At 41.7% G+C, this 18279-nt stretch overlaps 1 protein-coding gene across 4 annotated transcripts in view; it reads left to right on the top strand.

The window, feature by feature from the left end:
• Positions 1 to 18279, top strand: part of USP4 (ubiquitin specific peptidase 4) — a 147768-nt gene that overhangs the window by 47740 nt on the left and 81749 nt on the right. For 3 of the 4 annotated variants that reach the window (XR_005601232.1, XM_039547004.1, XM_039547006.1), the window contains exons 7-10: positions 6673 to 6816; positions 7406 to 7523; positions 11379 to 11552; positions 15281 to 15439. Coding sequence is in view for 3 of the 4 variants with exons in the window: in XM_039547004.1 (XP_039402938.1) it covers positions 6673 to 6816; positions 7406 to 7523; positions 11379 to 11552; positions 15281 to 15439 (595 nt within the window). In the remaining variant the exon portion in view is untranslated. The remainder of the gene's footprint in view (positions 1 to 6672; positions 6817 to 7405; positions 7524 to 11378; positions 11553 to 15280; positions 15440 to 18279) is intronic. The other variant, XM_039547005.1, reaches the window with a different exon arrangement.

Below are 18279 nucleotides of genomic sequence, written 5' to 3'. Positions count from 1 at the left end.
TTTCTCATTCCACCATGTTTCTGTAATGTCTGTTTATCAAGGTCCTTGTCCATGGTAGGCGTTCTAGGTCTCTGATATTTGCTTTTAAACTTCTTGCATATGTATATAGACACTTATAGTTCTTGTTCTTGACTAGATGCCTGTTTTATTTAACTCCTTGATCTGGCACCCTGTTGATTTTGCAGAATTTGCCTCTATGTTCTTATCCTGTCACTGCTCTAGTTCAGTTGCAATTTGCACCCTACCCTTTACTGGATTTACAAATACCATTGTATGTTCAACATCTTAATGGGCTTTTGACTTATGTGCTGCTCAGCTCCTTCCAGCATTCAGTTTAAATTTTCCTCCAATGTGTTGTTTTATGTTCCAGCAGCCTGGTCCCATTCCAATTTAGGTGGAGTCCATCTCTTCTGTATAGGTTCCACCTCACCCAGATGTTCCATGGTGTCCAATAAACTTAATCTTCTCTTCTTTGCACCATCTTCTCAATTATGTATTGAGACTCTGCAGTTCCCTCTGTCTTCTGGGCCTCTGTATGGAACTGGAAGCATTTCAGAGAAAGCTGCCTTGGAGATCTTGGGACAAAGTCTTCTATCTAGCAGTCTAAATCTCACTTCCAAGACTTTTCTTTTACATGTCCTTACATCACTGATACCAACATGTCCCATAAACCACAGGCTCCTCTTCAGCACTCACCGGAATTCCATCTCAGTGTCTCATAATATCTACCACCTTTGCACCAAGCAGACAAGTCATAGTGTCGGGTTCACAGTTCTATTTGCTAGAGATGGACAAATAATGGGATTTTTTTGGTTTTCTGGCAGTTTTGAAAATAAATAAAAAAGTTTCATATTCAGCTGAAAATGTTTTTCAGAATTCTTTGGTGAATTGAAAAGTCAAAAAAAAATTGAATAAAAACGTTTAGTTATAGCCAAAACTAAAGTTTTGGAATCAAAACACTTTTTGGTAATTCATCCAAAATTTTTTGCCCAGCTCTATCTACATTCCTGACAATTCAATCCCCTGTTGCCCCAGCCTGCCTGTGTCTCCCTACTATAATTACATCTGAAGCAACCTTCTCAGCATGTGAGGGATTCTTCAATTCCGCTGGTTGGAAGGAGGGTCTCATCTAACTGTGTGTGCCATTCCATTCCTCTTAAGTGCCCTTTCATCGTGAGACTGGCTTCCTCAGCTGGTGGATTGAGGGAGTCTGTTCTGAGGTGTGTGCGCTCACCAATGTTAAGGGTGGATTTGATTTAAATCACTAGTCAGGAAGACTTGATATAATCATGGATTTCTACATAAAAGTGCATTCTTGTTGGTTGTTATAACCTTAATACATATTCTTCACCACTCAGAGAGAGATGTAGGTTTAATTTCATTTTAAACATTTTTAAAGTGATTTATTTTGAAATTTTTTCAGATTAGTTTTACAGCTATATCAGAAAATGAATGATTTGTTATTTCATTTAGCAAAGGTAATTGAAGCAGATATTTATGAAGTCATTGGGAGGTGAACTATCTCCATTTCAACAGGTTAATCATTAATATTTGGAGGATTTTCTTGCCATGCAGAGAAAATCTCCAGACAACATTTATATTGTTTTATTTAACTAAAGCAACAATGTTTGCTTTATTCTGGATTTTTTTTCTTAGACAGCAAACTTATAATATTTTAACAAAACAAGCATATGAATTTTTGAATTTAGTTAAACATTCACGTTTTTAAAAATCAGGTTTGTTTTTGTTAAAATTGTTTTTAACTAAAATAATTAAATGAAATATTAAAAAAAAAAAACCACCCACAAAAATTAAGTTGACTTTTACCAGGTCAACATGAGAAACTTAAAATATTGGCTTCTGCGTCTAACTCAGTCATCTTCACCTTCATTTTCCTGTTTGTTCATAATATGGAAAAGAAAACAAGCTTTCCTGCTTTTTAGGTGCCAAACGATTTCTCAATTTGGAATGAATTAGTCTAAAGGAGGAAAATATTCTTTCTACACCTGCAGAAGAAGCTACTGCTGTTAAAAGTGAAATTATCACTTCAACAGTCTCTGAATCCAAGTGCTTAAGTGACTTCCACCACTTCACTGGTGTGACTTTCTTTAAAACATCATCAGCAAACATATATCTTGAATGGTTCACCCTTAGCTCTGAAGTTTATTATAGTTGGCATTATGGAGGGACGATTGCTGGATGTCCATGTCATAGCCAACTCCTCTTCTTCAGCAGTTAGGGTTTGACCCTAGTACCGAGTATTGAGAATATTTACAAGCAAATGAGCTGGCGATAGTGCTTGTCCCATTTGTTTTATTACTACTTGTAATTTAACTCTGTCATTGCCTATTTTTCTTTTTAAGATCTTACTCAGTTCCTTCCAAATTTCAACAGCATCAGGAATAAAACAGCTATTTCCCTGCATTTTGTTCAAGGCTACAGAAATAGGTTTCAGGGTACTCCGCATGTGTTCAACATTTCTGTTGAGAACTTTGGCTGTGACAGTGCCATCTATTTTTTCACGATTTTGTTCACAAACTGTCATCAGATTAGGCCAGTTCTTGATATAGAGGTCAAAACAGTCCATTACTGAGTTCCATCGCATGTCTTGTGGGAGAGTTAGGCATTTGAATTTTTTCCCGCAGTTTGTTATAGCTTTTACTGCTGCATCTTGGAAGTATTCTGCTGTGTGTGCATTTTCTGATGTATCAATTGTTTCTGTAAGGAAGACGTATGTGCTTGTGTGACAACAGAAGAACGGAACAACAGGATCATTGTGGATATTGCTCCACCCATTAAGACTCAGGTTAACAATTTCACCCTCTAGACCTGTTGCACGCTGCTCAATTTCTCTTTCATACACTTTATTCAGCAATTTCCCTGCGACGTTTGCTCCGTTGGGTGGACTGTATCCTGGTCTTAATGACTGAACCATGTTAATGAAGTGTGGGTTCTCAATCATACGGAAAAGAGAGTTTGTTGCATAAACAAACGGGGCAATTTTTTCATTAATTACTATATATACTTGTTCATTAGCCTGTTCGTTTATAAGCTGACCCCCCAAGATGGTTAGGTAAAAATAGCAAAAACTGCATGACCCTTTCATAAGCCGACCCTATATTTCAGGGGTTGGCAAACTTTGGGTCCTGGCCGTTAGGGTAAGCCACTAGCAGGCCTGGACATTTTGTTTACTTGGAACGTTCACAGGTATGGAGCCCCTCTGCTCCCATTGTCCACGGTGTGGCCACTTCCCGCAGCTCCAATTGGCTGGGAATGGCAAACTGCAGACACTGGGAGCTGAGGAGCTCCGTGCCTCCTGCCAAATAAATAAAACATCCCGACCTGCCAGTGTCTTACCCTAATGGGCCAGGAGCCAGAGTTTTCCGATCCCTGCTATATTTTAAAAGCTGTCGTCACAAGAAACACTCAGAAGTTTTGCTAGAATTATTTTAATGTAATGTAACTTAAAACCTGTTGTTGTTATAATAACTGAACAAATATGTATTCACCTTCAAAATTACAGTCAATATTTAAAGTCAGTAAATGGATATTTAAAAAAAGTAACTTAGAACAATATGAGACTTTAAAGAGTCTTAAAATCCTTCAAAGTCTGAATCAGTCTCTGATTTACCAAACAGTTCATTAAACTTGGCTTCAGTCACAGCTGCACCTGCATTGTCATCGTAGATGTCAGCAGTGTTTTCTTCAGACTCAGATTCCTTCTCATCATCAACCTCTGTTGTCTCATCATAAAATATGGCATCATCGTCTGAGCCGTTGAGTACATTGCTGATACAGCATTTCCTAAAGGATTTTTCTATCCGAGGGAATGGACACCCACGCGTCCTTGATCCACTGGGTGACCAGATTGATTTTGGGCTTCATAAGATTCCTGCCTTTTGTCAACTTCGCCATGCCTGAGCACATCTATTCAGACCATATTTTGCGTAGCCTGTCCTGAAAGGATTTGTTCAGGCAGACATCAAACGGTTGTAGAACTGAAGTTAAGCCTCCAGGTATTACAGCCAAAGTAGTTTTCATATTTTTGGCCACATTTTTCACCTCATCCGTCTTGTGTGCCCTGAACATGTCCCAAACAAGCATAGCAGGTTTCTTGAAAAGTGCTCCTGGTCTCTTATTCCACACTTTTCCCAGCCATTCAGTAATTGCACTTTCATCCATCCATCCCTTTTTGTGTGCATGTACGATGACGCCAGCAGGATATTTCATGTTTTTAGGCAAGGTTTTTCTTTTAAAAATAACGTAACTTCCTGCAGCTCCCATTGGCTGGGAACGGCGAACCACGGCCACAAGGAGCTGAGGGGCTCCATGCCTGTAAATGCTCCAGGTAGACAAAACGACAATGTATTAGATATTCAGTGATTCCATAGAGTTTAAAATCGTCAAATTTTGGTGTAGACCCGTTTATAAGGCAACCCCCACTCTTTGATGTGTCATGTTTTTACCTAAAATATTGGGCTTATGAACTAGTATAGACGGTACCTCTTTTTGTAATAAGCTGGTTCTTATCACAAATTTATCTATAGTTGTTTCTGGATGGTGGAGTTTTTTTTTTCTTTTTGCTACGGGTAATATACTGTGGCTCTGTGACATACATGATGTGACTGAAACACTATCATTGGCAGATAACTCTGAAACTATAGAAAATGATGGTGATCTTGATGGTGGATAGTCTTTCAGAATCCTGTATGTTGAGGATGGAGTCTCCTAAACAAAATAAGTCAATGCAGTTATTTAATTATTATTACCATACTGCTCACTTTCAAGGTGAAATTGTAAAAGGAAGATCTGCCTATTTCAGCTATTTATTTTTTTATCACAACTGCATCTACAATAGAGTAACTACTATATTTTTTGCTCAAACATGAGAATTCAAGAATAGTCCAGAAGGCAGACAGGCAGTCCTTAAGAAAGAAGTATGAAATAAAGTTTACTAACCTGAAGATCCTGCATATTCAGACATGTTCCTTACATCGTCTTCAGTGCAGCTTCCTCCTGAGAAGGAACATTTCTCATAATGTTTTTTCATTTGGGCAAGCAGGCCTTGCATTTCTTTGTTGTACTGTTTGTATTTAGCACACATGCCTGTCTTACCCACAGGTAGAGAAACTTCATTAAAATATTCCCAAACTGGGTCTCTTTCACGGCCTGCTGTCATTATAGGTTTTCCATTCTAGCGAGAGAATGGTATGGTAGATCTCAAATCAATGAAGGCTACACTCAGAAAGACCTCAAGACTTCTGGAATATGCTGCTCACTTTTGTTTCTGCTGCCTGTCCCCCCCTTCTCACATTTATCTCCAGACTTCTCCTTGTCCAGATCTATTCCATTCCCAACAGTCTTCTATTCATTGAACTTTTTGAAACGTTTCACTTTTAGAGAGAGGTATGTACACAGAATTGCAGAGGGACAATAGGGTTGAGGTCTGTTATTTCTCACCTCTATTTATTTATTTATTTATTTAAAAACATTTTTGCTGTTGACACGCATGTTATCTCTTGAGAGACAAATCCACAGTTTGAGAACTGCAAAACTAAGCTTCTCTGATGGTATGTCTAGACTGAGCACTGAGTCCCATTGGGTAGATAGAAAGATTAACCTAAATAATCTATACAGAAGCCCCTGGAACCCCATAAGATTGGGTCCCTAATCCATGAACTATCGGAACTTATTTTACAAATCTTTTCTTAAACATTACATGACTATATTGTCTCATACTATAGAACTCGAATTTATAATTCCTATTCCATAATGAGATATCTTTGAGCTATAATGTATCTTAATTAAAACTATCTTTAGATTGATTTTTTTTTATTTAAATTGGATTTTTTCGAGGAAGAACCCTTTTATTTATTTATTTATTTATTTTTTAATCATTGATTTTTATCCACCCTGGTAATAAATTATTTTTTGTCAAGGTCCAAATTTTTTGGTCCAAGTCTAGACTCCGAGAAAATAATACAAAAACAAGAACAATAATGATAATCATAAGTTAATAAAAGGATGTCTCTGTCCATTCAAAAGCACCTGGCGGTCCAGATTTGGCTTACGGTCCACCTACTGACTACCCCATATAAGCAGTTCTATCTCTCTGCTCCTCCAGTTCACCCACTCTCACCTCAAGATGGTGCACCTGGGCTCTGAGTGCTACAAACTGCTTGTGTTGGGTTCCTGCGTACACCACTTAGCCATGAAGCATGTAGTTTTACATGCTGTACTTGGCCCAAGTTAGGTAGTGCCCGCCTTTCTTAGTCTGCGGTTGGTTTCTTACCTGCATAGTTAGAGTGGGTTTTAAAGAGAGGTGTTTTGTTTGGTAGACTGTTGTTTATTTAGGGAAAAGGTTTTATTATTTTTAGAGGGTTTAATTTCTTAGTGCACCAGGCTGTTTAGAGCCTACTAGCCACTCAGTCCAAACTTCCTGTGCTTATGCCATCTGGGGCCTCTTCTTGCGTATGATTGGCTTATTGTTTCTGCCTCTCACTTGTGATGCCCTAGATTGACCCCTTGTTCCAGACTAGTGTTTTGGAAATGCAGATACTAACAGGTTAAGATTGTAAATTCTCAATCAGAAGTGACCTTTATTTCAGAGTGCCAGAGTCTGGGGTTTGCAAAAACTGGTGGCATTGTTTCTGCTTCTTTCCTTTCTCCCAGATCAAGCACTGCAACTAGCAGAAATTTTACTAGTACTTCAGAATCATCAGTAAATTCTTATTCCTCAATGTCTGTCTCTTCTGCCTTTGCAAATGGTGATAGCAATAACTCCTATGGACTGACCAGCTCCAGCCTTGGCAGGGGGTAAGAGCAGGAATGCTTTTCTTTCCCCCTCTCCTTCCTCTGACTACCTTTATGTGTCCTCCCTGTTACCCCTGGCTACTTACATTTTCAAGCAGTTGTTGAAAGTAACACTTGCCCCACTCTAGCCCAACTGCATGGAAAACTAGCACTTACTCCAACACCTATTCTCCCTCTCAGATGTTTTGTGTCCCATTCTTTGGCTGTGATAGCCACTTCACAAGGCAGAGACCATAAAACGTTCATCAACTTTTGCAAAGTAGTAGCTTACCTGCATATGTCTGTATAATGTGATAAAGGATTGTAGGCACCATACGCTTGAGGAAAATATTGTGATAAAGTACTAGAGGTAAATGGTCAAAGAAAAGCAGCCTGAATAGATATAGAAGATACATTGTTACAGTAAACATCAGACCTGCCCGTAATCAGAGTTAAATGAGATGTCAAAACTAACAAATATGGAGGAGCAGAAATATATGAAAAAGCACCAGTAAGAAGGAATAGCATTTGATGCAAATCGTAAACATTGCTGTGATGGGTGAAATGTGGACTGGTGTGGTCTAGATAAAAAATTGTTGTTTTCTTCTTCCAGAGTCTCTGGCTTCTCCTACAACTCCTACAGCTGCAGGGAGTCCCCTTCCCTGTCACAGCCCGGCATCTGTGGGCTCAGTAACTTGGGAAACACCTGCTTCATGAACTCTGCATTACAGGTAAAGGGCTGAAAAGAATCCACTTCACGCCTTATCCCCATGGATTCATTGCACACCTGCTCTCATATAGCACCCCAAAGTGTGTTAGGCACTTTATAGGTCTGTTAGAAGACCATTAGCTGTCCTGAAGAGCGTCTAGCCTAAATAGGTTGCATACAGGTAAGAGGTGATGGGGACAGAGATTCAAGATAAGGTATTTTTTGTTTTTAAACCCTGTCAATTTTCTTTTTTTGACAATATTTCCATCTCATTGTCGGGTAAAATGTACATGTGATTTCCCCATGTTCAGCAATTGCATTCCCTCGCTGTACCTGGACTCTATGCCAGGCACACACAAACGGCAGAGTCGAAGAGAGCAGGAGGGTAGCTTCTAAAAGCCTCCCTACCCTGCTCAATGCTGATTCCTAGAGTCACTGGGTTACAGAAAGTATCTCAGCACCAGGGAGGAGGAGCAGCTAGGAGGAGGGAAGACCAACTGTACATGGGTAATCTTCAGATTCATTGAGTGGGGCAGGTCCAGGGGTTGGTACACACCCCTCCCTGCCATGTTGTTTTGCGGGGACCACAGCATCACTGTATTGCTCCCACCTCTGGTACTTTACACAAGAGTTCCCCCGTTCGTGTAGGTTAGAGATGTTCTACTGTGTTAAAGAAGTTGGCTACTCATGCATCTTTAATCTCAGTACAAATGAGGAAAATTGCTATAGATAGAGTGGGGAGAAAGGTGTCACATGGGATAGAGTGCTCCCTTTTCATATTCTCCATTCCACTGTGTCAAGTATCAGAGGGGTAGCCATGTTAGTCTGGATCTGTAAAAGCAGCAAAGAGTTCTTTGGAACCTTATAGACTAACAGATGTGTTGGAGCATGAGCTTTCGTGGGTGAATGCCCACTTCGTCGGATGCAAGAGTGGAAATTTCCAGGGGCAGGTAAATATAAGCAAGCAAGAAGCAAGCTAGAGATAACGAGGTTAGATCAATCAGGGAGGATGAGGCCCTGTTCTAGCAGTTGAGGTGTGAAAACCAAGGGAGGAGAAACTGGTTCTGTAGTTGGCAAGCCATTCACAGTCTTTGTTTAATCCTAAACTGATGGTGTCAAATTTGCAGATGAACTGAAGCTCAGCAGTTTCTCTTAGAAGTCTGGTCCTAAAGTTTTTTTGCTGGAGGATGGCCACCTTAAGATCTGCTATTGTGTGGCCAGGGAGGTTGAAGTGTTCTCCTACAGGTTTCTGTATATTGCCATGGACACATATCTGTGTCCATTTGTAAATGGACACATATCTGATTTGTGTCCATTTATCCTTTTCCTTAGAGACTGTCCAGTTTGGCCGATGTACATAGCAGAAGGGCATTGCTGGCATATGATGGCATATATTACATTGGTGGATGTGCAGGTGAATGAACCGGTGATGGTGTGGCTGATCTGGTTAGGTCCTGTGATGGTGTCGCTGGTGTAGATATGTGGGCAGAGTTGACATCGAGGTTTGTTGCATGGATTGGTTCCTGAGCTAGAGTTACTATGGTGCGGTGTGTAGTTACTGGTGAGAATATGCTTCAGGTTGGCAGGTTGTCTGTGGGCGAGGACTGGCCTGCCACCCAAGGCCTGTGAAAGTGTGGGATCATTGTCCAGGATGGGTTGTAGATCCCTGATGATGCGTTGGAGGGGCTTTAGCTGGGGACTGTATGTGATGGCCAGTGGAGTCCTGTTGGTTTCTTTCTTGGGTTTGTCTTGCAGTAGGAGGTTTCTGGATACACGTCTGGCTCTGTTGATCTGTTTCCTTATTTCCTCGTGTGGGTACTGTAGTTTTGAGAATGCTTGGTGGAGATTTTCTAGGTGTTGGTCTCTGTCTGCAGGGTTAGAACAGATACGGTTGTACCTTAGTGCTTGCCTGTAGACAATGGCTCTTGTGGTGTGTCCGGGATGGAAGCTGGAGGCATGAAGGTAGGCATAGCGGTCGGTAGGTTTTCGGTATAGGGTGGTGTTAATGTGACCATCACTTATTAGCACCGTGGTGTCTAGGAAGTGGACCTCCCGTGTAGATTGGTCCAGGCTGAGGTTGATGGAGGGGTGTACCCAGAAACCTCCTACTGCAAGACAAACCCAAGAAAGAAACCAACAGGACTCCACTGGCCATCACATACAGTCCCCAGCTAAAGCCCCTCCAACGCATCATCAGGGATCTACAACCCATCCTGGACAATGATTCCATACTTTCACGGGCCTTGGGTGGCAGGCCAGTCCTCGCCCACAGACAATCTGCCAACCTGAAGCATATTCTCACCAGTAACTACACACCGCACCATAGTAACTCTAGCTCAGGAACCAATCCATGCAACAAACCTCGATGTCAACTCTGCCCACATATCTACACCAGCGACACCATCACAGGACCTAACCAGATCAGCCACACCATCACCGGTTCATTCACCTGCACATCCACCAATGTAATATATGCCATCATATGCCAGCAATGCCCTTCTGCTATGTACATCGGCCAAACTGGACAGTCTCTAAGGAAAAGGATAAATGGACACAAATCGGATATGTGTCCATTTACAAATGGACACAGATATGTGTCCATGGCAATATACAGAAACCTGTAGGAGAACACTTCAACCTCCCTGGCCACACAATAGCAGATCTTAAGGTGGCCATCCTCCAGCAAAAAAAACTTCAGGACCAGACTTCAAAGAGAAACTGCTGAGCTTCAGTTCATCTGCAAATTTGACACCATCAGTTTAGGATTAAACAAAGACTGTGAATGGCTTGCCAACTACAGAACCAGTTTCTCCTCCCTTGGTTTTCACACGTCAACTGCTAGAACAGGGCCTCATCCTCCCTGATTGATCTAACCTCGTTATCTCTAGCTTGCTTCTTGCTTGCTTATATTTACCTTCCCCTGGAAATTTCCACTCTTGCATCCGACGAAGTGGGCATTCACCCACGAAAGCTCATGCTGCAAAACGTCTGTTAGTCTATAAGGTGCCACAGGATTCTTTGCTGCTTTTACAGAACCAGACTAACACGGCTACCTCTCTGATACTTTACAATTATATAGTATCTTTTAGGCCTCGTTTCAGGCTGCAGGAGTTCAGTGGGGTGGAAAACCTCTAACAGACACACTCCTGAAAACAGCTAGGTATGCTGTTTAAGCAGAGGCTAGCTTCACTGCTGCTGTTAGGCACGCCGAGTGCTATGTGTTTAGTGCTGGGATTGGAGACAAGGTGGAGAAATTGTAGATCAGAAGGTAACTCTTCATTAAACTGTAAGTGACATGAACTGAAGCTGTGCATTAAAGGGGCATCTCTGCTTCAGCAATAGCCTTAGCAAAGTGCTGATACACCTGTACCCTGTTATAACGTGACCCAATATAACACGAATTTGGATATAACATGGTTAAGCAGGGCTCTGTGGGGGTGGGACTGTGCACTCTGGCAGATCAAAGCAAGTTCGATATAATGCGGTTTCAGCTATAACACGGTAAGATTTTTTGGCTCCCTAGTACAGCGTTATATCAGGATAGAGGTGTATTTACACTTTTTACCCTTGGAAGAGAAGTTGGAATATTGTGAACTCTTTTATATGGCCTATATTGTTTGAGTTGCATTGCTTACATTGTATCTCAATAAGAGGCTTTCTGTTTTACTAAATTGTGAGAGAGCTGTAGACTCAAAACTTTCATTGTTCCTTTTAAATACTTTGTTCTGTCTACTTTCACATGAGCTTTTAAAAAGGTTTTGTCATTTCACATATGTACTGATGTGAAAGTTGGACTGTTGCATTACTTCCTTCTCATAGGAGTTTACTGTCCTAGACAATGACATGAGCTTTGTAAATGTTTTTTTTTTTATTTCAGTGTTTGAGTAACACCCCACCTCTGACTGAGTATTTCCTGGAAGATAGATATGAGGCTGAAATAAATCACGACAATCCTCTGGGGATGAGAGGAGAAATTGCAGAAGCATATGCAGAGCTTATTAAGCAGATGTGGTCTGGGAGACACTCTCACGTGGCACCTCGTATGTTCAAAGTAAGTAGACACCTTTTTTCAGGGAGGGATGGTAGTGAAAGCAGGGTTAGAATGAAAGTTGTAATGTCTTTCCGCAGGTTTTGCTGTCACGAAAGCTATAATAAAAAATTGCCCGAGTGCTGTTCCAGATCTTTAAAAATTAGGCACCCTCATCTTCAGAGGGGTGCTGGAACAAATTGTTGAAGCACAGAGGAACCTACCTGGCATAGTATAGCCAAAGATTTTGAACTTGACAATAAAATAGCTGAACTCTGAACAAAAATACAGACATTCTCATTTAAATAAGCCATTATACAAGAGGGCTGGATGGTATCACATGTTGGACCTGTCTTTTTTTGATGGGTTGAAGGATGGTCCTGGGAATTCCAAACCAGTGAGCCTTTCTTCAGTGCTAGATGAACAGGTTGAATAATTTAAAAACAGAATTTTAAAACATACAAAGGAACATAGTGTGATATGGACATAGGAACATAACATAAGAATAGTCATACTGGGTGAGACCAAAGGTCTGTCTAGCCCAGTATCCTGTCTTCTGATAGTGGCCAGTGCCAGGTGTTTTGGAGGGAATGAATAGAACAGGTAATCATCAAGTGGTCCATCCCCTGTCGCCAGTTCCCAGCTTCTGGCAAACAGAGGCTAGGGACACCATCCCTGCCCATCCTGGCTAATAACCATTGATTGACCTATCCTCCGTGAAAGAAAATTGTAGGATTGGTGTTTTAAAATGTTCTCAGGCAAAAAAGCTTTTTTCATTTGGAGTACAAAGGGTAAAATAACATTAGAAGGATGTGAGAAAGACAAAGTGGGTGAGGCAATATCTTTTATTGAACTAACTAGCTTATCTCTTTCACCAACAGAAGTTGGTCCAATAAAGATTATATGATTATAGAATCATAGAAGATTAGGGTTGAAAGAGACCTCAGGAGGTCATCTAGTCCACCCCTGCTCAAAGCAGGACCAACCCCAACTAAATCATCCCAGCCAGGGTTTTGTCAAGCTGGGCCTTAAAAACCTCTAAGGATGGAGATTCCACCGCCTCCCTAGGTAACCCATTCCAGTGCTTCACCACCCTCCTAATGAAATAGTTGTGGTGTTGCATGCCATATGTTTATGGAAATATGTTTGTGTGTGAATATAATGTAACTGCAATATGCTTTATGCAAAAGGTCTCTTGAAGGGTAACATTACAAAGCTTATAATCTACTGAGTGTGTTCAACCTATTTGTATGAATGTATCATTCTTGTATCTGAAGCTAGAAATATGAAGTATTACTCTGAAGTCCTATAGTAATTATGCGAAGTGTAGGCCATTAATGGTGGCTTGGAATTTTGATGGCTTCCATTGACTAGGACAATTGGTTGTAAATAGCTCTGTTTATTTGCAAACCTCCCTGTGTACCTGCAGGCCAGCCCTGGAAGAATGAAGAATGAGGTCTCACAGGACATGTGACCATGTCACAGGATATTGGAATCCATCTTAAACCTGGTGCTTTAGAAGGAGGGGTGGGGATTCCTGCATTGTGCCAAAGCTATAAAAGAGGGTGGAAGAGAACAAAGGGAAGGGGGGGGCTGCCAGTCATGAGAAATCCCCTAGTTACCACCTGACCTGGAACTAAAAAGGAGTGTACAAGGGGAAAGGATTGGGCCCAGACAAGGAAGGAGTCTAGTCTGTGAAAGAAGCTTATTGGAACATCTGAGGGTGAGATTTACCTGTATTCAGTTTCTTAACTCATTAGGGTTAGACTTGCGTGTTTTATTTTATTTTGCTTGGTAACTTACTTTGTTCTGTCTGTTATTACTTGGAACTACTTAAATCCTACTTTTTATACTTAATAAAATCACTTTTACTTATTAATTAATCCAGAGTAAGTGTTTAATACCTGGGGGAGCAAACAGCTGTGCATATCTCTCTATCAGTGTTATAGAGGGCGGACAATTTATGAGTTTACCCTGTAGAAGCTTTATACAGAGTAAAACAGATTTATTTGGGATTTGGATCCCATTGGGAGCTGGGTGTCTGGGTGCTGGAGATAGGAAACCTGCTGAACAGTTTTTGGTTAAAGTCTTCAGCTTTGGGGGCTTGGACCAGACCTGGGTCTCTGTTGCAGCAGGCTAGCTTGTCTGGGTCAACAAGTCAGGGTTCTGGAGTCCCAAGCTGGCAGGTAAAACAGGCTCAGAGGTAATTTTAGCGCATCAGGTGACAGTCCCAAGGGGATCTCTGTGACTGAACCCATTACAATAGTGTTTCCTAATATCCAACCTAGACCTCCCCCACTACAACTTGAGACCATTGCTCCTTGTTCTGTCATTTGCCACCACTGAGAACAGCCGAGCTCCATCCTCTTTGGAACCCCCCTTCAGGTAGTTGAAGGCTGCTATCAAATCCCCCCTCATTCTTCTGCAGACTAAACAATTCCCTCAGCCTCTCTTCGTAAGTCATGTGCTCCAGCCCCCTGATAATTTTCATTGCCCTCCGCTGGACTCTCTCCAATTTGTCCACATCCTTTCTGTAGTGGGGTGCCCAGAACTGGATGCAATACTCCAGATGTGACCTCACCAGTGCGGAATAGAGGGGAAATAAAATATATTACCTCACCCTCCTTGTCTGTTTCATATCCTGGGACCAACACTGCTCCATCAAAACTGCAAACATTAGAATAATGTTGCCGTTACCTCAGAAACAAACATTATAAACCAAGATAAGGTTGAGCATAAAAATAAATCCACAGATGTCAAAGTAGGGAAATGCATTTAAGGCACCCAAACAACCTGAACAGTGTTAAGGTAGAATGACTTCTCAAATGTATGGAATGTGTCACTTTCAACTAAGTCAATCTGTTGAAATAGTGTCAGAAGTTGCTATAAAGGCTTTGCCTTAAAGTATGAGTTTGAATTTGGGGTGAGTTGCTGTTGAAGGTGGAAACGTAAGCCTTATGGAATGGTGGAGTCGGTTATTGACAGTGTTGTGGGTGATGTGAAAGTGGCAAGGAATGCAGGAAACTTTTCCCTTAACTTCTAAGATTTTGGCTTGGTGTGAGACATATCCTGAAGCAACCTTAACTGTCCCCAAATGAAGTCTTTGTATGTTTAGTTTTTGAAAGCGTTAAATTTTTACGTTAAGCAGTGATGTGGATTCAATAGTGGATATTTAGTCTTTTTCATAATTATCATAAATTTGAAATAGAACATCACTTTTCAATGTTACTTAGCAGTAACAACTATGAGTCAGTCACTGTCAAGTCTAGGCTGTTATTGTTATCTTTAGTTATACTCTAGTCAGTTTTCAAAGTTTGTTTGAAATTAGAACAACTAGAGACTTAGAGTAGAATCCTGGCTCCATTGAAGTCATTGGGAGTTGTGCCACTGACTTCAATGGGGCCAGAATTTCACTCTTAATTTTTAGTGAAAGCTGAGACTGGATAACAGTTGAGGCCTGTCTGCGCCGCACAACCCAGCTAATCCTTCATGTCATGTGGGAGGAAGGGCGCCCGCCATCCTTTGGGAAATGCTGCTCTAACTGATGCTCTAACTTTAAAATAGACCAGAAAATCTGTACTGACATCCTTGTTATGTTGCCTTCAGCTTCATTGTAGCTAGCAATAAACTCTACAGCAGCTTCTTGCTGCAGAATTCTGCAGAAATCAGGATATGAATTTCTTTATTTCATTTTTACGAATACATGCATGACGCTGCTCTGAACAGATTGTCCCATTCTGTTTTAATTTTAGACCCAGGTTGGCCGTTTTGCCCCTCAGTTCTCAGGGTACCAGCAGCAAGATTCTCAGGAGCTCTTGGCATTCCTCCTGGATGGCTTGCACGAGGATCTGAACCGAGTGAAGAAGAAGCCCTACTTGGAGCTCAAGGATGCCAATGGCAGGCCTGATTCGGTACAGTGCTTAGATAAAATTACACCCTATGCTGACTGGAGGCTCTGAGCTACATTTAAATTGCATGAATAGTCTGTATTAAACTGCTATCCAAAGCCAGGAAGATGATAGTTAAAGCTGCAAATGTGCTTAAGTTATTGTTGCACCTTGGGATTGCGGTGGTCTTGTTATATCCCCAGCGTTACTCTGACACTTGGAATGCTAGAAGTCTCAATAGAGGGAGATTAGTGAGCAGAATGCAGTTAATAAACTCAAATGTGAATGGTAAACTGCATTATCCCATATCACTGCAATTTATCACTTGACTGTCATTCCATATGTGGGGTTGGAGCACAGAATTTAATAAATTACGTTTTTGTGTTCTATGTGCAGTGAATGGGATTGTGGCAACACAAATGATGACATAATTTACCTTTTCTCCAAGATACCACATAAATCTGTTTGTTGTGTATATAAGGAATTACCTAGAATCCTGTTAAGGAGAAGGATGGGGCCTTGGACCCAGCCTACCTTTGCCTTTTATCCAAGCACTTCCATTTTTCTCTAACTTAAGGAGACGCTATGAGCATTTATGCCATAAATGGCAGGACTTTCCTTTATAGTCCTGAGCCCTGCTGTTGGCAATAACTCTGATCTCATCTCAGCAACCTAGTTATAGTGCATATGGTACTGTACCATAGGCAAAGTGTGCCAAACCAAGAAGAGCTCCCAATCCACAGGCTCAAGCAAATAGAAATCCTGAAACTTGGACAAGAATTTCCAGAAAGCCAGTTCAGATAGCTCCATGATTACTGTGTGCAGATTTCCTTTAGTTCAGGCCCCTTACCCTTCACTGGGGAAAAAGCCAAGTGATGTAGTTGTATCATAGGATAATATTGACTGATAAAAATACTTTTCATTCCAAGTATCAGAGGGGTAGCCGTGTTAGTCTGGTTCTGTAGAAGCAGCAAAGAGTCCTGTGGCACCTTATAGACTAACAGACGTTTTGCAGCATGAGCTTTCGTGGGTGAATACCCACTTCTTCGGATGCAAGCAGTGGAAATTTCCAGGGGCAGGTGTGTATATATAAGCAAGCAAGAAGCAAGCTAGAGATAACGAGGTTAGATCAATCAGGGAGGATGGGGCCCTGTTCCAGCAGCTGAGGTGTGAAAACCAAGGGAGGAGAAACTGGTTCTGTAATTGGCAAGCCATTCACAGTCTTTGTTTAGTCCTAAGCTGATGGTGTCAAATTTGCAGATGAACTGAAGCTCAGCAGTTTCTTTTTTTTTGCTGGAGGATGGCCACCTTAAGATCTGCTATTGTGTGGCCAGGGAGGTTGAAGTGTTCTCCTACAGGTTTCTGTATATTGCCATGGACACATATCTGTGTCCATTTGTAAATGGACACATATCTGATTTGTGTCCATTTATCCTTTTCCTTAGAGACTGTCCAGTTTGGCCGATGTACATAGCAGAAGGGCATTGCTGGCATATGATGGCATATATTACATTGGTGGATGTGCAGGTGAATGGACCGGTGATGGTGTGGCTGATCTGGTTAGGTCCTGTGATGGTGTCGCTGGTGTAGATATGTGGGCAGAGTTGGAATCGAGGTTTGTTGCATGGATTGGTTCCTGAGCTAGAGTTACTATGGTGCGATGTGTAGTTACTGGTGAGAATATGCTTCAGGTTGGCAGGTTGTCTGTGGGCGAGGACTGGCCTGCCACCCAAGGCCTGTGAAAGTGGCCACCCACGAAAGCTCATGCTGCAAAACGTCTGTTAGTCTATAAGGTGCCACAGGATTCTTTGCTGTTTTTATATAATTGTAACTGTCCACAGTGGAATCCATGCATCCAACGAAGTGGGTATTCACCCATGAAAGCTCATGCTCCAATACATCTGTTAGTCTATAAGGTTCCAAAGAACTCTTTGCTGCTTTTACAGATCCAGACTAACATGGCTACCCCTCTGATACTTGACACAGTGGAATGGAGAATATGAAAAGGGAGCACTCTATCCCATGTGACACCTTTCTCCCCACTCTATCTATAGCAATTTTCCTCATTTGTACTGAGATTAAAGATGCATGAGTAGCCAACTTCTTTAACACAGTAGAACATCTCTAACCTACACGAACGGGGGAACTCTTGTGTAAAGTACCAGAGGTGGGAGCAATACAGTGATGCTGTGGTCCCCGCAAACCAACATGGCAGGGAGGAGTGTGTACCAACCCCTGGACCTGCCCCACTCAATGAATCTGAAGATTACCCATGTACAGTTGGTCTTCCCTCTTCCTAGCTGCTCCTCCTCCCTGGTGCTGAGATACTTTCTGTAACCCAGTGACTCTAGGAATCAGCATTGAGCAGGGTAGGGAGGCTTTTAGAAGCTACCCTCCTGCTCTCTTCGACTCTGCCGTCTGTGTGTGCCTGGCATAGAGTCCAGGTACAGCGAGGGAATGCAATTGCTGAACATGGGGAAATCACATGTACATTTTACCCGACAATGAGATGGAAATATTGTCAAAAAAAGAAAATTGACAGGGTTTAAAAACAAAAAATACCTTATCTTGAATCTCTGCCCCCATCACCTCTTACCTGTATGCAACCTATTTAGGCTAGACGCTCTTCAGGACAGCTAATGGTCTTCTAACAGACCTATAAAGTGCCTAACACACTTTGGGGTGCTATATGAGAGCAGGTGTGCAATGAATCCATGGGGATAAGGCGTGAAGTGGATTCTTTTCAGCCCTTTACCTGTAATGCAGAGTTCATGAAGCAGGTGTTTCCCAAGTTACTGAGCCCACAGATGCCGGGCTGTGACAGGGAAGGGGACTCCCTGCAGCTGTAGGAGTTGTAGGAGAAG

The sequence above is a fragment of the Mauremys reevesii genome, linkage group 7, assembly GCF_016161935.1.
Source record: "Mauremys reevesii isolate NIE-2019 linkage group 7, ASM1616193v1, whole genome shotgun sequence".
NCBI classification, from domain to species: Eukaryota; Metazoa; Chordata; order Testudines; family Geoemydidae; genus Mauremys; species Mauremys reevesii.
This window is presented reverse-complemented; position numbering and strand designations above follow the sequence as displayed.